The following is a 20222-nucleotide window of genomic DNA, read 5'->3' as shown; positions in this document are numbered from 1 at the left end:
ATGGCTTGGGACACGTGTTGCCACCTTCAAGGCCTGTGCAGTTTGTTGTTCCAGCCACCAGCACTTCTCTCTTTGGGCTGTGACTAGTGGACAACAGCATGACAGATCCATTCTTGAATCATGCCAACAGGTATTTATATGAGCGGGGTGGGTAGGACCTACCTGAATGACCTCACAGAGTTGTTGTAAGGATTAAATGAGATAATGCATATAAAACTCTTAGCACAGAGCCTAGAACATAGTAATTGCTCAGTAAATGTTATCAGTGATTATATTAGGACACACATACATCTTTCAAAACTTAGCTCCAATATCGCCTCTTCTGTGAAACCTCCTTGACAATTCCTAAGAACACGGATATAAAAAGTCATTGGAGGGACTTTCCTGGTGGCACAGTGGTTAAGAATCCACCTGCCAATGCAGGCGACACGGGTTCGAGCCCTGGTCAGGGAAGATCCCACATGCCACGGAGCAACTAAGCCCGTGTGCCACAACTACTGAGCCTGCACCACAACTACTGAAGCCCGCACCCCTAGAGCCCGTGCTCCGCAACAAGAGAAGCCACTGCAATGAAAAGCTCGCGCACCGCAACAAAGAGTAGCCCCCGCTCGCTGCAACTAGAGAAAGCCTGCGTGCAGCAACAAAGACCCAATGCAGCCAAAAATAAAAATAAATAAATAACATGGTTTAAGAGAGAGGTTTATATGAACAGTTGAGGAACATCATTTGTCAGTTGTGAGACTTTGGGCAAGGTACGTAATCTTTCTGTGCCTTCATTTCCTCATCTGTAAAATAGGAATAGTATCATTATCATTATAATTACCTTCAATCTCCTGGGGTTGTTGTAAGGGGTAAATTAGTTAATATATGTAAAACACTTAGAACAGGGCTTGGCATAGAATGGTGTTCAAGACACTCTACCTTTAAAAAAATTTTGAAGAAAAAAAAATGAGTTAGGAAGGAATCAACCTTTATATCTGTTTACCAAATTGGACATTAAGAGCTTGTAACTGCGTTTTCCTTAAGTACCCAAAGACTGTGTTTGTGCATGAAATAAATTGTCAATGAGGTTTGTGTAGCTCTGTCCAGTATGTGGCCATGGGCTGGGCATAGCATCTTTCATCTCTCAGTATTCTCAGTATATATACAGGGACTTTATTAGGAGAAATCAGAAGACAGATGAGAGAACTATTATAGCATGTGCTTTGTACTCATTAAGAATTTTTAGAAAGAACAGAAAAAGCTAAAAAGTCACAAAAGAGAAGCTAAAAAGTTGGGTTGGGTGTGCAACACAATGCCAAACCATTTAGCTTGCCTCCACTGGCAATGAGAGAAAACATTTCTAAAATGAAATTATTTTAGGGGAATTCCCTAAATTAATTTAGGGAAGTTTAGCGGTTAGGACTCCGTGCTTTTACTGCCCTGGTCAGGGAACTAAGATCCTGCAAGCCGTGAGGCCAAAAATGAAAAAATAAAATGAAATGATTTTAGTAGTTATAGTGATTTGTTTGACTTGGTTACTAAAAATTGTCTGTGTAAGCTGGTTATGTAGCCATGGCATCAGTTGGGTTTCCATGGTTGCAAAAAATGATTACTCTCCTACAAACAGTCTTTGCAACAAAGAAGTGTTTGTTTATGATCTTACAATTGCTTTGTAATTCAAGGAATTTTATTTCAACTTAAAGAATAAAACTTAATGTTTGACTATTTTTTTCTGGAATTGGTCATGTTTTAAAAGGAAAAGAGGAGAGAGATTATGGAGATGTTCTATTACCTGTGTGTAGTGCGTTTTGCTTTTAGAACGATACACATCCATCCGCAATTAATAAGATGGCAGTTTACTCTGCAGGACCCACATGCTGACCCAGAAATCCATTTATGTGTTCTTGGTTGCCCTTTTTCCATTCCCTGTGATTATTACTTCCGTCAAGTCCCTCTACTCCACTACTTTCCCCTCTCTTGGCAGGTGACTGGAGACAGAGAAAATAGAGTCCCTCATCTTATTTATTTATTTATTTTAAAATACATTCTCTTTTAAATTAATTAATTGATTTATTTACTTATTTTTGGCTGCATTGGGTCTTCGTTGCTGTGTGCGGGCTTTCTCTAGTTGTGGCAAGCAGGGGCTACTCTTCCTTGCAGTACATGGGCTTCTCAGTGCGGTGCTTCTCTTGTTGCGGAACACAGGGTCTAGGCTCGCGGGCTTCAGTAGTTGTGGCACGTGGGCTCAGTAGTTGTGGCTTGTGGGCTCTAGAGCTCAGGCTCAGTAGTTGTAGCACACGGCCTTAGTTGCTCCACGGCATGTGGGATCTTCCCTGACCAGGGCTTGAACCCGTGTCCCCTGGATTGGCAGGTGTATTCTTAACCACTGCGCCATCAGGGAAGTCCCCTTATCTTATTTAAATAGAAAAAAAGACAAATACAAAGACCTCAATAAGAAAATTGCAAAAGATGAAAAGAGAGAGAAGAAATATAAATGATAAATAAATAAACGTAGTAGTTTTGGTCAAAAGGTTCATTCTCATTAGTTATCAACAAAATGTAGACTGAAATGATAATAAGATGATACTCTTTCTTTGCCTGTTAAATCAGCAAGAATTTTTAAAAATAATAGTACTCAGCACTGATAAAAGTATGGTAAAATTGAAGCTTCTTCCACTTCAATTGATGTGAAATTTAGCACACAGCCTTCAAAACATGCATGCTCTTTGACCCAGTAATTTCACTTGGAATAAGTTCTGTATAAGGTAAAACTCCAATAATAGGAGAATGATTATAATAATTTTTCTTAAGTTGTTTACAATTTCTTTTAAGCACTTGACTGTGAGCTAAGGACAAATCTGAGGTCTTTGCATTTATTTTGTCATTTAGTCTTCATCAGAGCTCTACAAGGCGGACACTATTATTCCTTTCCTACAAATAAGAAACTGAAGTACAGAGAAGGTAAGTAGCTTACTTGCCCAAGGGCACACAGACAGGAAGTGGCTCCATCTCTAGAGCCAGACCCTGAACCACTATGATCTACTGCCTTGTTCTAGAAAAGACTTAAGGCAGCAGACAGAGTTATATAGTGAACAAGATAATTTCAAAACTTCCATAGAAGAAAGAATAAACAATGGTGGAGACTAAAACAGCGCTAGGAATGAGGCTGAAAATACATATTATGCAACTTATACACTTGCTAAAAGAAGGTCACAAATTTGCCTAGATGCTTTCTAGCAGCTTTGGATAAAGGAAAATCTGATCAGTTATACAGTTCACAGTACTCATGAAATAAAAGCAGATCAATTTCTCCAGAGAATACCAACTATTCTTGGTAATAAGAACAGACACAGATTTATTCCACAGAACACAGAAGGTTCTCATAAAAAGAGACAGTATGTAAGGTCATGGCTAATGACCTCAACAGCATCCTTGTGTAGACAAGACAACCACTTCTGGTGGGTTGAGTCTCCCACCAGACACTTTTCTCATAGGGCCTCATGACCCAACATCAAAATGTGGTAACAGGCAAGCAGGATGCGGGCCAGGCATCTTGTTCTGTACTGGTCTAAAGATTATAGAGTACCTGCGAGTGAATGGGCTGATAGTCTTTAAATAATCCCCTCTTTGATAAATGTGACTTATCAAAGTCCTGAAATTCAGACTGTACTTTTCAACAAGTACCTAGAATTCAGTACCTATTTTGTCATACAGTTTTTATTTGCGTTAGGACCACTGGATTGGAGTAGGAATGGTTAAAAAAATATTACAATATGAAATGGTCAATTATGCAGGTTTTAAAGATGATGCTTAGGAAGTATTTTGATAATAAATAAAGCAGGATACAAAACTATGTATAGCATATGATCTCAACAGTGTTTAAAAAATATAGTAGCAAGATAAGAATATTCAGTTTTTCTTAATATAGAATCTTTTTTTTCCTCTTATTTATTGCAATAGAAGAATGGAAGACACTTTCTAGTTGGATTGGAATATCTCAGAAAGAGGCACTAGTTTCGGTTCCTAATTGCTTGGGTCCTAGGTTTGATTTATCATCAAACCAAGGGGAAAGAAGAAGACAGATATTAATTTGATTTGATTTATTTGGGGTGCAGGAGAAAATGGAGGGAGGCATAATGACAACGTGGAGGAAACAGATTATGGAGAAGGGTAGCAATAAGCAAGATTTCCAGAGGGGCCTTCAGAAACCTAGAAGCTGATCTCTGAAGTTGCCCACGAAGTGAAGGTCCAGGGCTAGGAGATTTCTGTGCTCAGGAGAGGTTGGTTACTGAGCCCTGATATCCCATCAGATAGACCTGCACTTGAACAAACACATGCTCACCAGCACCCTAGGGTCTACACCAGTTTCTTCTTAGAGATATAGAGGTATTGCTCCTTCCTGAACTTGCATTAAATTGATAATTGCCTCACCACAAGGCATTGCTGACGCCCTCATTCATTACCCTGTATGAGCATCCTCTGTAAACATGCCCTGGGACATCACTACAGGAGGGGGGTGGGTGAAGGGGGGAAGCTCTTATATCTAGAGAGAAAAGGTTAAACTAGACAAGCTTGAGATTATTTTAATAGTGCTTACACATGTGCACGTGAACACACACACACAGAGGACACAGCGTACTGGAAAAAACTACACATCCTTCAAGGATTCCACCTAGCTTCCCCTCCTGCCCTCTAAATATGTGTGTTGCCCAGGATCCATTCTCAGCCCTCATCTTCATTTTAGGTAATCTTGCTGGGCTATTTCGGCTTCCACACAAATTCTGCTGCATATTAAATCCGAAATCTCCAATATAAGCCTTCTTATAGTTTAATGACATCCATAATAGTTACCACATAAGAAGCACATGCAGTTTCCCATCTATAAACATTTTATCTTTGCCTTTGTTTTTGTCCCTTAATCTCTAAATTCTTGATGAATATTGTTCTACTGTAAGAAGGAGGGTCTTGGGAAGGAAAAAGAAATTACCACTCATAAACCTCGTAACCACTCTATGAAGGAAGTATACTCATTCCTATGTATAGATGAGAAAAATTGAGGCTTGGAGCGGGTAAATACCTTGTACAAGATCAAAGAGCTTGGAAGGAAGATGACTAAGGATTAAAGTCAGGTCTATCTATTTACCTAAGAAAGAAGGTTGATGGTTTCATGTTGGGGAATCAAACTTCTTATTCCCAGGATTTGGGGTAGTATGCTAACCAGGAAATACTAATTCTCCCCCCAGGACATGTTAGTGTGTGAGACTAAGTCACCATAACCTTTTAACCTTTTAATACTCAGTAAATGCTGTGACCTTTTAGCTTCATCTACCCTCTGATATACCTGGGACCTCAGGCTATCTGGCAAAAAGTTATATTACAGGACTCACACTATAAAGAGAAACACTCCTCCTCCAGTGTGTCTCCTTTACCCTCACATTACCACCATACTACTGCACTCCTGACACCAGATGTGTCAGTTTTCCATACATCAAGCAATTCTGCAACACCAGCTGGGTGTCCTACAACTTAACTCAATTCTGACACTACCTACCAGGAGATAGTATCAGATCCCAGAGGTTAAAGGCTCAGTTCCATAAAACTGTCCTCTCTGCCCCTCATTTCAGACACCAATTGAAAGTCTAGGTTGTTACCCATGCTTCCCACTGTTGCTGAACCAAAGTTCATGTACCCGATGCACCGTGAGGCCAAACAAACTGAAACGTCAGTTTGGAGCAGAGAAAGGTTTATTGCAAGGACCAACCAAGGATAATGGGCCACTAGTGCTCCAAAGACTGAACTCTCCAATGGGTTTCAGGAAGAATTTTTAAAGGCAAATTTGGGGTGAGGGCTGCAGGGTATGTGACCTGCTTTTGATTGATTGGTGGTGAGGTAACAGGGTGGTGTTCCAGGAATCTCAGTCCTCAGCCTTCTGGTTCTGACCAGTCTGGGGTCCACGTACTTATGCTCAGCCTGAAGTTCCCATCCTCCACCTGGGTGGGGGCCTCAGTTCCTGTAGAAGAACTCAGAGACGTGTGTCAGATTGTTATGTATATCCCTTGAGGAGGAACTAGGGCTCTGTTTTATCAAACTGTTTGCATCTGTCCTTTGGAACTCACAGAAGGTCTAGGAGGCTGAAACCTTTTTCCTACAAACAAGAAATAGGGGACATGGTCCTGCTTGGTTTCACCACCAGCTATAAATCAGATGTTCCCACATCCCAGTCTTTGGTTTGGATTAGTTTGTTAGAGCAGCTCACAGAATTTAAGAAAACAGTTTACTTACTAGATTACTGATTTACTAAAAGGATATAAGAAAGGATACAGATAAACAGTCAGATGAAGAGCTACATAGGGCAAGATCTGGAAGCATCTCAAACACAGGAGCTTCTGTCCTCATGGAGTTGGGGTGTGCTACCTTCCCGGCACATGGATGTGTTCACCAGCCCAGAAGCTTCCTCAGCCATACCCTTTTGGGTTTTTATGTAGGATTCATTACATAGGCATGATTGATTAAATCATTGACCAACAGTGATTGATTCAACTTCCAATCCTTCTCTCCTCCTCGGAGGTGGGGAGGTGGGGCTGAAAGTTTCAACTCTCTAATTTTGATTGGTCCCCTTAGCAACCAGCCCCCTCCTTAGGAACACTTCAAAAGTCACCTACCTCATTAACATAAATTCAGATGTGGTTGAAAGGGGCTTGTTATGAATAACAAGACACTCTTTCACCTTTATGGATCTGGAGCTATTCAGGAACTAAGACCAAACACTATAACAAAAGATGCTCCCACTGCTCTTATCACTTAGGAAATTCCAAGGGTTTAAAGAGCTCTGTGTCAAAAAAAGGGACAACCAAATATATATTTCTTATTATAAGTCACAATATGACACATTTCTCATTTCAAAATTTACTATAATCAAGACACCATGGTACTGGCATAAGAATAGACATATAATCCAATGGCATAGAATTGAGAGTTTAGAAATAAACCCATATGTCTATAGTCAACTGATTTTTGACAAGAGTGCCAAGACCATTCAATGGGGAAAAAATCGTTTTTAACAAGTTGCTAAGACAAATGGATATAAAAGATGAAATCATACGCTTACCTCACTCAATATATGAATATTAAGTTCAAAATGGATCAAATGTTAGGGGACCAAAACCGCCCGCCTTAGCCAGGCAAGATATTAGACACTTGCACAAGTTACCTTAACAACAGGAGGTCCTGGTAAGGAATGAGGAACTAACAAGCTACCAACAAATGGAAGAATTCGGGAAAGGTCAAAAGGAGAGGGGAGATGCCAGTCCATATGTCCTACCAACCTCCCAGAATCCTTCTTGCTGGAATCCATCTTGGCTGAGTGATGCATTCACCACCAGGAAGGACCCTGAGTCAGAGTGACTGGCCAGAGACACCCCAGAAACTAACACCATTACCATAAAATCTGAGACTGCGAGCCACATGGCAGAGCAGTTCTCCTGGGTTCCCTTACCCTGCTGCTCTCCACCCGGGTGCCCCTTCCCAATACAGTCTCTTGCTTTGTCAGCACGTGTGTCTCCTTGGACAATTAATTTCTGAGTGTTAGACAAGAGCCTACTCTTGGGCCCTGGAAGGAGTCCCTCTTCCTGCAACACAAAGACCTAAATATAAGAGCTAAAACTATTAAAATGCTTAGAATAAAACATTGGTCTAAATCTTCACCACCTTTGATTTGGTAATGGATTCTTAGATATGACACTAAAAGGAAGAGAAAGGGAAGGGGTGAAGGACACTTACTGGCAGTTGTACACACTTTTTAAGCCCAGTTAGCCAGATCCTAGTCACTGGCAAGTTACTTAATGTACTAACTTAAATGGCCACATTTATTACATGACCATGCACACAGCAAGAAATTGGAGATGCAATCATTATAGAAGAAGGGAATAGATGTTGAAAGACAGGTAGCAGTTGGCCATATGCCATGATTTAACTCATCAGCTGTCTTTTCATTAATATCCTCAATTTCCTTATCTCCTAGTCCTCTTACACACTCACTGACAAAACTCTAATCTTAAATTGATACAACTACTGCCATCTCTACTCTTACACTTGGTCTTCTGAAAAAAGCCATAAAACTATGTGGCTTTTAATGTCTCTATAAATTCATGATTTTTAACTTTGGCTAGGCTTTTTGACTCAGCTGGGTGACAACAATTTATTCAAAAACAATCTTTATAATTCTTTGATCCATAGCACCTTGTAACACCTTAGATGTATTTATCACTTTAACTGCTAGCATATAGGTTTTTTAAAAAATTATTTATTTATTTATTTATTTATTTTTGGTTACGTTGGGTAACATATAGTTTTGCTCACTAAAATGGTCCTTAAAATAAACTTTATAATAAAGAGGAATTGGTATTCTGAAACAGGTGACTCAGAACATTGCCTCAGATCAAGAAAATCAAGGCTGGTCAGTGGACAAATTCTAAAGAAATAATACCTGGTAATCAGAATTTTTTAGTCTTCTTTTAATGAAAGAATAAGTTATATTAGCCTGTGTGCTGCAGTGTGCTGCAAATTCTTCTGGTTCTTTCCAGCCAAAATAAACAGAGGGTAGATTTAATAATGAAGAAAGAATTAATGAGGTGAGATTGTCCCCAAAATAGGCAAATGCTGATAGCAAAAATGGTAAAAATCAAGAATTTCGAAGAAAACATCATTTAGAAAGTAAAGCAAAAAACAGGTGGAAAAATGCAATCCCAACTAAAATTAAATTGAGTGCTATGAGATTACCAGTGCCTTTCTGGTGGGAAGATGACAATTATACAGGTTGTGGCTAAGAAACAAACCCAGAGAATCTGATCGCCACTGATTTTGAAGATATAAAACAGGCAGAGGACAGCTATGTGGCTGTTTTTTTTCCCCTGATACAAAATACTCCAGCTTTTATTAATTAGCATCATGCATCTTAGAAGAGACAAAAGATGAGGTAGCAGAGCTGGGAGAGCTCCCTGAATAAACACACAAAACAGAGCAGACGGGCCTCAGGAAGCCATGTGAGCAGACGGAGGCAGCATCTTCTGGGAGTGGGCCTGGACCCAGGGTTGCTCCAGGATCTGGTCCAAGGGCAGCCTCCCAGAAGGTTAGTATTTGAGCTGCTTGAAAATCAAGTCCTGGCTTCAGAAGGCATTGATGGGGGAAACTCACATCTACCTTTAGTATGCATTTGGAGGCCTCAGTGAGTGAGGTGCTTTTGAAGAGTGGATTTCCCACCAGCAGTTCATAGTAGAGCATTCCAATGTACCACAGATCCACCATCTTATTGTATGTTTTCCCCTCCATTGTTTCTGCAGTCATGGAGTTGTCTGCTCAGGCTGTCTCCACATCTGAAACTTCTCTTCCTGCTTTAATCTACTACAATCTGGTTTTCAACCTCTGTTCCACACCAGCTACTCTTGTCAAGAACATGCACATTCGAGGGATGTAATGTATAACATGATAAATACAATCAACACTGCTGTATGTTATATATGAAAGTTGTTAAGAGAGTAAATCTTAAGAGTTCTCATTTCAAGGAAAAAATGTTTTTTCTATTTATTAAATTTTGTTTCTATATGAGATGGTGGATAGTCACTAAACTTATTGTGTTAATCACTTCATGAGGTATGTAAGTCAAACAATTATGCTGTACACCTTAAACTTATACAGTGCTGTATATCAATGTTATTTCAATAAAACTGGAAGAAAGGGCTTCCCTGGTGGTGCAGTGGTTGAGAATCTGCCTGCCAATGCCAGGGACACGGGTTCGAGCCCTGGTCTGGGAAGATCCCACGTGCCGCGGAGCAACTAGGCCCGTGAGCCACAACTGCTGAGCCTGCGCGTCTGGAGCCTGTGCTCTGCAATAAGAGAGGCCGCGATAGTGAGAGGCCCGCGCACCATGATGAAGAGTGTATCCCGCTTGCCACAACTAGAGAAAGCCCTTGCACAGAAAAGAAGACCCAACACAGCCAAAAATAAATAAATAAATTAATTAATTAAAAAAAAAAACTGGAAGAAAAAATAAACTTCTGGGAAAAATTTTTTTAAAAGATCTATAATCTGAGAACTATAAAACATTGATGAAGGAAATTGAAGATAATTCAAAGAAATGGAAAGATATCCCATGCTCTTGGATTGGAAGAATTAACATTGTTAAAATGGCCATACTACCCAAAGCAATCTACACATTTAATTCAATCCCTATCAACTTACCCATGACATTTTCCACAGAACTAGAACACATAATCTTGAAATTTACATGGAACAACAAAAGACTCAAAATTGCCAAAGCAATCCTAAGAGAAAAGAACAAAGCTGGAGGAATCAGGCTCCCTGACTTCCAACAATACTACAAAGCTACAGTAATCAAAACAGCATGGCATTGGCACAAAAACAGACCTATAGATCAATGGAACAGAATAGAGAACCCAGAAATAAACCCATACACCTATGGTCAATTAATCTTCAACAGAGGAGGCAAGAATATACAATGGAGAAAAGACAGTCTCTTCAGCAAGTGGTGTTGGGAAAGCTGTACTGCCTCATGTAAATCAATGAAGTTAGAACACTTCCTCACACTATATACAAAAATAAACTCAAAATTGTTTAAAGACCTAAATGTAAGACCAGATACTATAAAACTCCTAGAAGAGAACACAGGCAAAACATTTTCTGACATAAATTGTAGCAATATTTTCTTATATCAGTCTCCCAAGGCAAAAGAAATAAAAGCAAAAATAAACAAATGTAACCTCATCAAACTTAAAAGTATTTGCACAGCAAAGGAAACCATAAAATAAACCAGAAAAGACTACATGCACCCCAATGTTCATAGCAATATTATTTACAATAGCCAAGACATGCAAACAACCTAAGTGTCCATCAACAGATGAATGGATAAAGAAGAATAGAATGGAATATTACTTAGCCATAAAAATGAATGAAATGTCATTTGCAGCAACATGGATGAACCTAGAGATTATCATACTGAGTGAAGTAAGTCAGACTGAGAAAGACAAATATATGGTATCACTTATATGTGGAATCTGAAAAATAATACAAATGAATCTAATATATACAAAACAGAAACAGACTCACAAACATAGAAAAGAAACTTATGGTTACCAAAGGGGAAACTTGGGGGGGAGGGATCAATTAGGAGTATGGGATTAAGAGATACACACCATTATATATAAAATAAACAACAAGGATTTACTGTATAGCACAGGGAACTATATTCAATATCTTATAATAACCTATAATGGAAAAGAATCTAAACAAATATATGTATAGCTGAATCATTTTTCTGTACAGAATTGTGAATCAAATATACTTCAATTTAACCAAATTTAAAGAAATAAAATAAAGTGTATTATACTGAAAAGAAAAAGAAAGAAAAGAAAAAAAGAGAGTACCCTCTTCTGTGTTCCAAGTTCAGTGACATTTCTGTGTCCACATCTTACTCGACTTTGATCTCTCAATGGCATTGACTTGGTCCTTATTCTTTCACCCCTCAAACCTTCTCTTCTTTTGTTCCCTTCAGATGTTTCTCTCCTGGTTCTCCTCCTACTCACACTGACTGGTCCCTTCTCTGCAGGCTTTTCCTCTTCAATTCAACCTTTACTAGGGGTTCCTCAGGGATATGTCCTGGATGCCTTCTCTTCTCTATTTACACCCCTTCCCTAGACAATCTCATTCATTTTCTTTGCTTTAAATACCATGTAATGCTAATGATTTCCAGAGGAGAATTGTTTAAACCTCCCAAGAAGTCTTTCTTAATTCTGGTCTTACATCCAATTTTCTGCTTAACATTTCTATTCAAATGTCTCAAAACTGTCTTGAACTTAATATGTCCAAAATAGAACTCTTAATCTCCAGACACTTCCTCCTAGTCTTTCCCATCTAACTAATGGCAAACCATAATCCCAACTGCCCAAGTCAGAAAATTAGAGTTTATTTATTTTTTTTAATTTTTTATTTATTTTATTTTATTTTTTATTTTTGGCTGTGTTGGGTCTCCGTTGCTGTGCGCAGGCTTTCTCTAGTTGCGGTGAGCCAGGGCTACTCTTCGTTGCGGTGTGCGGGCTTCTCATTGTCGTGGCTTCTCTTTTTGCAGAGCACGGGCTCTAGGTGCGCGGGCTTCCGTAGTTGTGGCACGTGGGCGCAGTAGTTGTGGCTTGCAGGCTCTAGAGCTCAGGCTCAGTAGTTGTGGTGCATGGGCTTAGTTGCTCCGTGGCATGTGGGATCTTCCTGGACCAGGGTTTGAACATGTGTCCCCTGCATTGGCAGGCAGATTCTTAACCACTGTGCCACCAGGGAAGCCCCAGAGTTTATTAATGATTCCTTTTTTTTCTCTCCATCCTACATCCAATCTTCAACCAAGTCTTGAGACTTTTTCCATCCCCTCTCCCAATATATCTTGAATCCATCCACTCCTTTTTCCTACTGCCACCACCTCAGTACAGGTCACCATTTTTTTTCTCCTGGACAATCACAACAGCTTCCTAACTAGTGACCCTACTTCTATCTTTTGATACCTCCAAACTTATTTACTCATAGTAGTGATAGTTTTAAAGTATAAATCAAATAATTTCATTCCTGACTAAATAACCAATAACCTCCCACTGTGCTGGAAATAAAACCCAAATTCCTCATTTTTTTTTTTTTTTTTTTTTGGCTGTTAGGCAAAGGAAATCTTCTGAACAGATTCAGGATCTCTATATAAATTCCAGGGCCATCAAAAACCAAGAGAAGTGGCAATATTTTAGCAGAAAGAAGCAATTAAGGAATTCTATTCAAGTCTTGAAGAGTTGAGTGCCAGGCCAACCTTAGGCACAAATGTGAATCAGATATTTGTCTTCAGTGTTCCTAGCCTCCTCCTTTTCAACCATTCAGTTCCTTCCTTGGTGTAACTCTATCAGAATCAGGAAAAAACAAAAAGCAAATATAACTGTAAGTTTAAGTTTACTAACTTTTTGCTTTTTAAACTTATTTCTAATTATTAGATGATAGACTTTATTTATTACCAAAGAAGTTTCAGACATCATTGAGGGGGATTAGAAAGAAGGGCAGAGGATTTAAAAAGTCCTTTCTGGGAGGCTCAAAATCACAACTCATGACCTATCAGCTCTTCTGACATTAAGGCTGACGTTAACGTTATAGCCCTACGTTAGTAGGGCTATTTAAAGATTTTTCTAGTTCATGCTGAGAAGCTACACAGAGGTATCTTGTCTCTTCTTGTTTCTGTGTGTTGTGAAACTCATTTCCCTTGGAAAGTTTTTTACTCTGTGATCGTTTGCACTTTGAAAGACCAGATTTTTTTTTTTAAATTGAGATATAATTGACATATAACATTATATTAGTTTCAGGTGTGCAACAGCCAAATTCCCTATTCTAAACTGCCAGGTAGGCACAGTATCTGAGTATGTCTCCAGTGTTGCCTATTTCTCTAATGTAGTCTTAGGCCATCTCCCTTATGCTTAATCAGCCTCAGCCTCTGATTTTTATTCTTTGCACTCACCAAGCTCTTTTCTGCCTTAGGTTTTTACATATGCTGTTCCCGCTCCTTAGAAAGCAATTCCTCTACATTTTGCATATTTGATTCCTCCATGTTCCTTAGATACTAATATAAAATCACTTCTTCAGAGAGATCTCCACTGATTATCCTGTTATTTCTTTTTTCCACCTCAATTTTATCCTTATTTTTCTTTAAAAACTTTAAAAAACAAACACACAGATGCTGATTATTAGGTGTTAAATACTATTCTATTCACAACAATCTCATTAGTAGATTAAATTATTATCCCTTCTTTAAGAATGAGGCAACTGGTTGTCCAGTGGGTAAGACTCCACACTCCCAATGCAGGGGGCCCAGGTTCGATCCCTGGTCCCTGGTTGGGAAACTAGATCCCGCATGCATACTGCAACTAAGAGTCCACATGCTGCAACTAAGAAGCCCACATGCTGCAACTAAAAAAAAAAAAAAAAAAAAAAAGCTGCATGCTGCAACTAAGACCCGGTGCAGCCAAAAATAAATAAATTAAAAAAAAAAAAAAAAGGATGAGGCAACTGAGGCACACACAACTAATAAGTGGCAAATTGGGATTTGATCCAAGCAGACTAAGCTTGTGCTCTTAACCACTATGCTGTATCCTGCCTGTCAGTGTCACAATTTGGAGTTATTGTATTAATTTGTCTTTTTTGTTGTTGCTGTCTGTTTTTTATTCATGTTATTGTCTGTCCCTCCCAGAACATAAGCTCCATGAGTCAGGGACCCTTGAGCACTGACATCTTATTGGTCATTGATTTCACAACGCCTACTGTTGTACCTAGGACATAGTGGGTACTTAATAAACATTGGTTTAATGAATGAATGAGAACAAGAGAAAGCAATATTCATGCTGACAAAGTTGGTGAAAAGTTGCTTTGAGGTACTAGACCACAATACAATTTTTCCCTAAATATTTGTTAGAATGTTGCATAAATGATTGGAGGCTGCTAGGATAAAGAAATATGAGGGAACCCTGCTTCTAGGAATGATTTAAGAAATTATTTTCTAGATACTTGTCATTGATTTATATACACATATATATGTATGTGTGTATATATGATATGTATGACATATATAGGAAGAAAGAGAGAAATATAACTGTGCAGTACTGGAAGAGTATGATGTATACGGAAATGTTTACTTTTTTTTCAAGTTTAATACGAACATAGAAAGGATCAAAGTTGTAATAAACAAAATCTTAAAGTATTAAAATAGTGTACATGTCTGAATGAAGTCAGGCTGAATATATTAACAAAAATATATCACTCAGAAAAATGGGTCAGGATGGAGCATAGGGGATGTGTGGCAATGGAAACTCAGAAAAAGAAAAGTCACAGAAGAAAACTCCATTCTTAGTTCTATCCAAAGGAAGGGGAGACACAAGCAATCTACTCCAAGTGTTATGATCCCTTTGAAGGGCGCTGCTTATACTTTGTGGAGTGAGGGACCTCCAGGGCATCCTGGGAAGAAGACAGTTTAGCTAATTGCAATTACAGGCTTCCTCTCTTTCTCTTCAGCAGTTCATGGTCATTCATCATTGTGACAGAGAATGGGCACTATAGGAGCACACAGGGGTGGGGAGGGGCTTCTCAACTGCAATGAGAGCAAAGCTGCACAGGTGGAATGGCATTCATGGTGGTCCAAAGTTTCAAGTGTTTTCTTTCTTCCTTTCCCCCTTTCCCTTCCCTTCCCTTCTCTCTCTCTCTCTTTTTGATCAATCACAAGAGAATATTCTGTTGTAATTGAGAGCACGTGGAAGGAATCTTTTTTTGTCTGTTTTCGGAGACAGTGAAAATCACATCCAGAGAACCTATTAGTCAAGGCTTTGTAAGGACACTGTCATTTGCTCTTCCACACCATCAACCATTGCTTTTTTTTTTTCTTTACCCTGGACACAACGATGGGAGAGTCCTGCATTCTAACTCAGAAAAAGCGTGTATGTGTGTGTGTGTGTGTGTATGTGTGTTTGAACACCTCTTGGCCACTGAGAAACAGCTCTGTGACAAGTGCCACCAGGAGACAGGGAAGGAACTGGTCAGATCCTTGATCTATTGATCCCACAGCCTACTAGTTACCCAGAAATAGCTCTTTTTCTGCTCCTATTGCTTCCTTTCTTCTTGGTTGTCCTCTATTCTCATCTCTTCTTCTTCATTCTTTATACTCTCTTTCATTCTGACTTTGCCTTCATCTCCTTTTGTGACTCTTCATCATCACTCTTTGCATTGATTAAAGTGGTCATTTTACGAGCATATAATACGTAGTTGTTGGTTTTGTATTAGTAATGAGTGAAGGTGAAGCCAACATAATGATTCAGGTTATGGCTGTGGAGTTATGGTTAAATTTTGGCTTCACCAGTTAAGAGTTGCCTGACTTTGGGCAAATCGCTCAGCTTTCCTGTGCCTTTCTTTCACCACCTGTAAATTGAGGATAATGGTTCCTACCTCAAAGAGTTGCTGTTAGGATGGGAGAAATTGCATGTACCATACTTCGAAGAAAGCTTAGCACGTGGGCTCCAGAACTATTAGCTCTTATTATTTTAAGAATATTTATTGTAGGGTACTGTTGATACCGTATAGAGGGAATTTCATGCAGTTTTCCTTTATTGAAGAATCCGTAGAGTAGAACTACTGGGGCAAGAAATAATTGTACCCAGAGGCTTCTGGGTGCATGCATTATAGAGATCTTTTTCTGAGTAGTGATGTTGTGATAAGCTGGGCACAGAAAGCTTGGGGGAGGGCAAGCAATCTTTAGCAAAGACCGTCCTGTAATAAGGTTATTTGGAGAGAGCGTGAGGTGAACCAGGCCATGTAGGGAAAGGAGGGGAGAGATGGGAAGAGGAAGGAGGCGGAAGGGGCGGAAGCGGGAGCGTTGGGCGGGGGCGTCTGGAAGGCTTTGGAAGCACAGCGTTTGGGTGCAGAAGGCCAGGGAAGGATGCCGCGAGCCCAGGGGGTGAGAAGGAGGATGCGCGGGCCCCGAGCGCGTTAGTTACTGTTTGCTTCTCTTTGAGTAAGGCGCCGATTCCAGGCAGCTTCCTGAGCTTGGGCTCACGTCGCAGTGAGAGAGCCGGGCGCCTAAGCCATTCTCCGGGGCCTCGACGCCCACCCGGCCAAAGCCCTGGGAGGAACTCCTGCCGGCGGCGAGCCGGGCGTGCCGGGCCAGGCCTGGTTGGGGGTCCCTCCCCGCGCGCGGGGCCCCTCCCCGCGCGCGTCCGGCCGACTCGGCATCGGTCCCGCGCACCCGCGGTGCCGCCCGGCGGGAGGCGCCTCCGGAGGTTTCCGTCTGGTCCCTCCCCCTCCCCCCGCGCCGACTCCGTCCGCCTCCCCGCCCCCCGTTCGGAGCCCCGGCCAGGCGCGGAGGGAGGGAGAGGGCCGGCGCTGCATCATTCCACACCCGCTGCAGCGCGGCCGGAGGGAGCAGGTGGAGCGGGCGGGCGCGGCGAGCCGGAGCGCGGGGCCCGAGGAGACTGCAGTGACGCTGCCCGGAGACATGGCGGCCGTGCGTCTCTGAATAAGCAGAATCGGAGCCCCTCGCCGCCTCCGGCCGCCGCAGCCTGGCCATGCCGCACGGCTGTTGACCGCACGCAGGGGCCGGCCCGGAGGACACATGCCGCAGCAGCTGCCGCCTCGCCCCTGATCCTCTCCCCTGCATTCTCCATGTTGCGTTTCTCGCCGGTTTCTCGGGCGCTGTAGCCGCGGCTGCCGGAGGGGCAACCAGGGCATTGCTCTGCTCGTACATCCAGCCACACGTTTCTTTTCCATTTTCATCCTTCCCTCCTTAGTTCCTTTTCCCTTCCCCCGCCTGCTTTGCATCCATCTCCCCCACCCCGTTACCCCCTCCTGCCTCTGTCCGCCGGGGCTATGGCCGCGGAAGAGGTATTGCAGACTGTGGACCATTATAAGACCGAGATAGAGAGGCTGACCAAGGAGCTCACGGAGACGACCCACGAGAAGATCCAGGCGGCCGAGTACGGGCTGGTGGTACTGGAAGAGAAGCTGACCCTCAAACAGCAGTATGACGAGCTGGAGGCTGAGTATGACAGCCTCAGACAGGAGCTGGAGCAGCTGAAAGAGGTGAGTTGTCTGTCACCTCTTCCCTGCTCGGCCCGGTCCCCCTCCCTCAACTCCCACTCATCATTTATAAAGAAGTCGGAAAGGATGCTATTGAAAGGACTGTTTCTTCGTCTTAGAGCTCTTTGTAGATAAGAGAAGGTTGAAAGAGTCCATTGTTTTACCCCCAAGAGAGGAATTGCCCAGGAAATGAATGTATAAGCTGGAATTTGGTAGGCGATGGCTGTTCAGGCTGTGCGGGAGGGAGATTCCTAAGAGTCCTCAAGCCTCAGCACTCTAAGGCGACATTCAGCTGGGTTGGAATGCATAAATCAAACTTCTCAAAACAGCTGTTATATCACGTCCAGGTTTCAGTAACAATCCCATAATCCACAAAGTCGATGAGTGGGTTTGTGTTGAGGACCCACGGCTTCAGGTTGTAGAACCTATGGTACCTCAGCCTTCTGCTGAACATAACCACTCCTTGATGAGATTGGGAACTGTTATTAGGAGAACTCCTTGCCAATCCCGTTTGACAAAGACTTGAGCAATCTTCATTCTCCTTGTCTTTAGTTATTCTTGTCATCGGGCAGCAGGAGAAAAACAACTCTACTGCTGGGTGTTGCTGCTGCCTTGATTTCACCTCTGAGTGAGGGTGGGCCATGCCCAAAGTCTTATAAGATCACCCTGAACAGGGAAAATTTAATTCCCCTACAAATGGTGTGAAAGAATGGTATATATCAGATGCGTGGGTAGCCGTGCATTTCATGTAAGGCTCTTCTGTTTGAAATGACTATGTATAAAACCAGAATGTCACAAATGGGCCATGTATATATAACACTTGTCCTCTTTAATCTTTTGGTATTTGGCTTCTTTTAAAGACTGGCTAATGTATTAGAAGAAAATAAGTAATGAATATCAAAAATTTAGAAGAATATACATATTGTTGAAGGAACTCAGTCTCTTTTACCCAGTTCCTGGGGTACTATGGGTAGCATAAATGTAAATGTACACACCGCTTTTCTATGTGGCATGTCTTTATTTTTAGGTGCATATTGGCATTTAAAAATGTTATTTCTAATTTGCTATATAATGTTAATCAAACACGTTTTTATTCTTGTAATGTACTCAAACAGTTTTTCAAGGGGTGTCTTGTTTTGTGTTATTATATTTAAAAAACATGATTTATGACAGATCTAATCAATTTGCCTTCTAATTTAGTACATAATATGGTAAGCGTTTATAGTTTCAGGTATGTCTTATTTTTATTCTGATGCCTAGATGCCAAAAAATAAACATATGGTAAAAACCCCAACTAGAAATCTGATTTTTTGTGCGTTAGGCTGTACATTTCTAGTTCATTTTGTTGTTGTTGTTGTTGTTTTGTTTTGTTTTGTTTTACCATGTACACGTCTATTAACTACAGCTGGACTTAATGGTATTTTCCAACTTAGATTAGGTCTTAAGCTGATATGTTTAAATTCAGTGATGCTAAACCTTGTGAAGTCAGGAAGGTGACGGTAATTTTCAGAGATGTTTTGATGTTGTCTACACTTATCAACACTGCTTTACCAAGACAAGGAAGTGCAAACCCGGCAGTGTTAGCTACCACCTCCTTGATAAAGGTGGTAGACTTAATTTAATGAAACTAACTATAACTATAACTGTTAACCTGCCTTCCTGCTTGATTCAAATAACCCTACAAGGGTTTTTCTGTGTCATTGTATTCATCGTGCATAGTAAACCTTAATGCAATTGTCTTTTGCCTTTACTAGACCATGAGCTCTTAAGGCAAGGAATCTGTCTTAATTTATATTGCATCCAAAGTCTTTAACACAAAGCCCAGCACATAGTGAGCATACAATAAGTATTTTATGAAAGAATAAATTTATACTGGAAGAAGATATACTTTATTAAGCATTCACTAGTTCATATTAGTTAGTGTCGGAGAAAGACTAAGAAAATTGAGAAGTATAGGAAGTGCTTAGTATGAAACACTACCTGTACTACTTTCATCAGCAGTAATAGGAAAAATGACAAAAAGTATTTCATAAGAATAGTGTAACAGTGTTTTCTTAATAGAGAATAATGCAAATACCAATTATAATTTTTTTCTATAAAACAGTGAGGTATATTTTGTTCTGTACAGCAGGAGGTTAATAAAAGTTTATCAGGATTATTTTCACCAAATGATACTTGTTTACATATGTATTTTGAGTTGCATTTAGCATAAATATAATTTAATTTTATATTCCCAATGAACTGGCTTATACAATTATATAAAAATGTATTTTAAGGTAATAAAAAATCATTATATTGATTATTTGATAGTGAGACCTGTGATTTTGATCCTTTAAACATGATGTATACTTTAGTTGGGAGTATTATTTAAATGAGCTAAATCAGTCTCAGTAATGTTTCCTGTTTGAAAAGTAAATCCAAAATAATTGTGCAAACTAAGATATTGCAGTGATGATATCATATAGAAGCCATTTTTGGAAAATGCATTTTGTTAGTGCTCTGATTTTTCAAAAGGAAGTTTTGTTCATTTGCAGGTATATATAGGAAATGATGTTCTTGCTCTATACTGTAAAACCAAGTATAAAATCTTTGGTTTATTT

General features: G+C 40.4%; 2 protein-coding genes across 17 annotated transcripts in view; one reads left to right on the top strand and one right to left on the bottom strand.

The window, feature by feature from the left end:
• Positions 1-6766: 6766 nt before the first annotated feature.
• LOC309640688 (uncharacterized protein) lies at positions 6767-17290 on the bottom strand (the record flags this gene model as incomplete). Of its 2 annotated transcripts, none has more annotated exons than XM_082419874.1 (2): positions 6767-12919; positions 13526-17290. In XM_082419874.1, the coding sequence occupies one exon, from the start codon at positions 17288-17290 to the stop codon at positions 16541-16543; it is 750 nt and encodes a 249-aa protein (XP_082276000.1). In that variant the 3' UTR covers positions 6767-12919; positions 13526-16540. The 2 variants fall into 2 exon arrangements, with proteins under 2 accessions (XP_082276000.1, XP_082276001.1); XM_082419875.1 differs by having other exon boundaries at positions 15997-17290.
• A 122-nt stretch (positions 17291-17412) lies between these two features.
• BICD1 (BICD cargo adaptor 1) overlaps positions 17413-20222 on the top strand; it is a gene marked incomplete at its 5' end in the record, with an annotated part of 211622 nt that continues 208812 nt past the window's right edge. For 14 of the 15 annotated variants that reach the window (XM_082419717.1, XM_082419713.1, XM_082419711.1 and 11 more), the window contains one exon: positions 17413-17625. In XM_082419717.1, coding sequence (XP_082275843.1) covers positions 17413-17625 — 213 coding nt within the window. Of the gene's footprint in view, positions 17626-18174; positions 20208-20222 lie in introns of those variants that run through there. The other variant, XM_082419707.1, reaches the window with a different exon arrangement.

The sequence above is a fragment of the Balaenoptera physalus genome (assembly GCF_965194825.1).
Source record: "Balaenoptera physalus genome assembly, chromosome: 13".
NCBI classification, from domain to species: Eukaryota; Metazoa; Chordata; class Mammalia; order Artiodactyla; family Balaenopteridae; genus Balaenoptera; species Balaenoptera physalus.
Note: the sequence above shows the minus strand (reverse complement) of the source record. Positions and strands in the feature narration are given on the sequence as shown.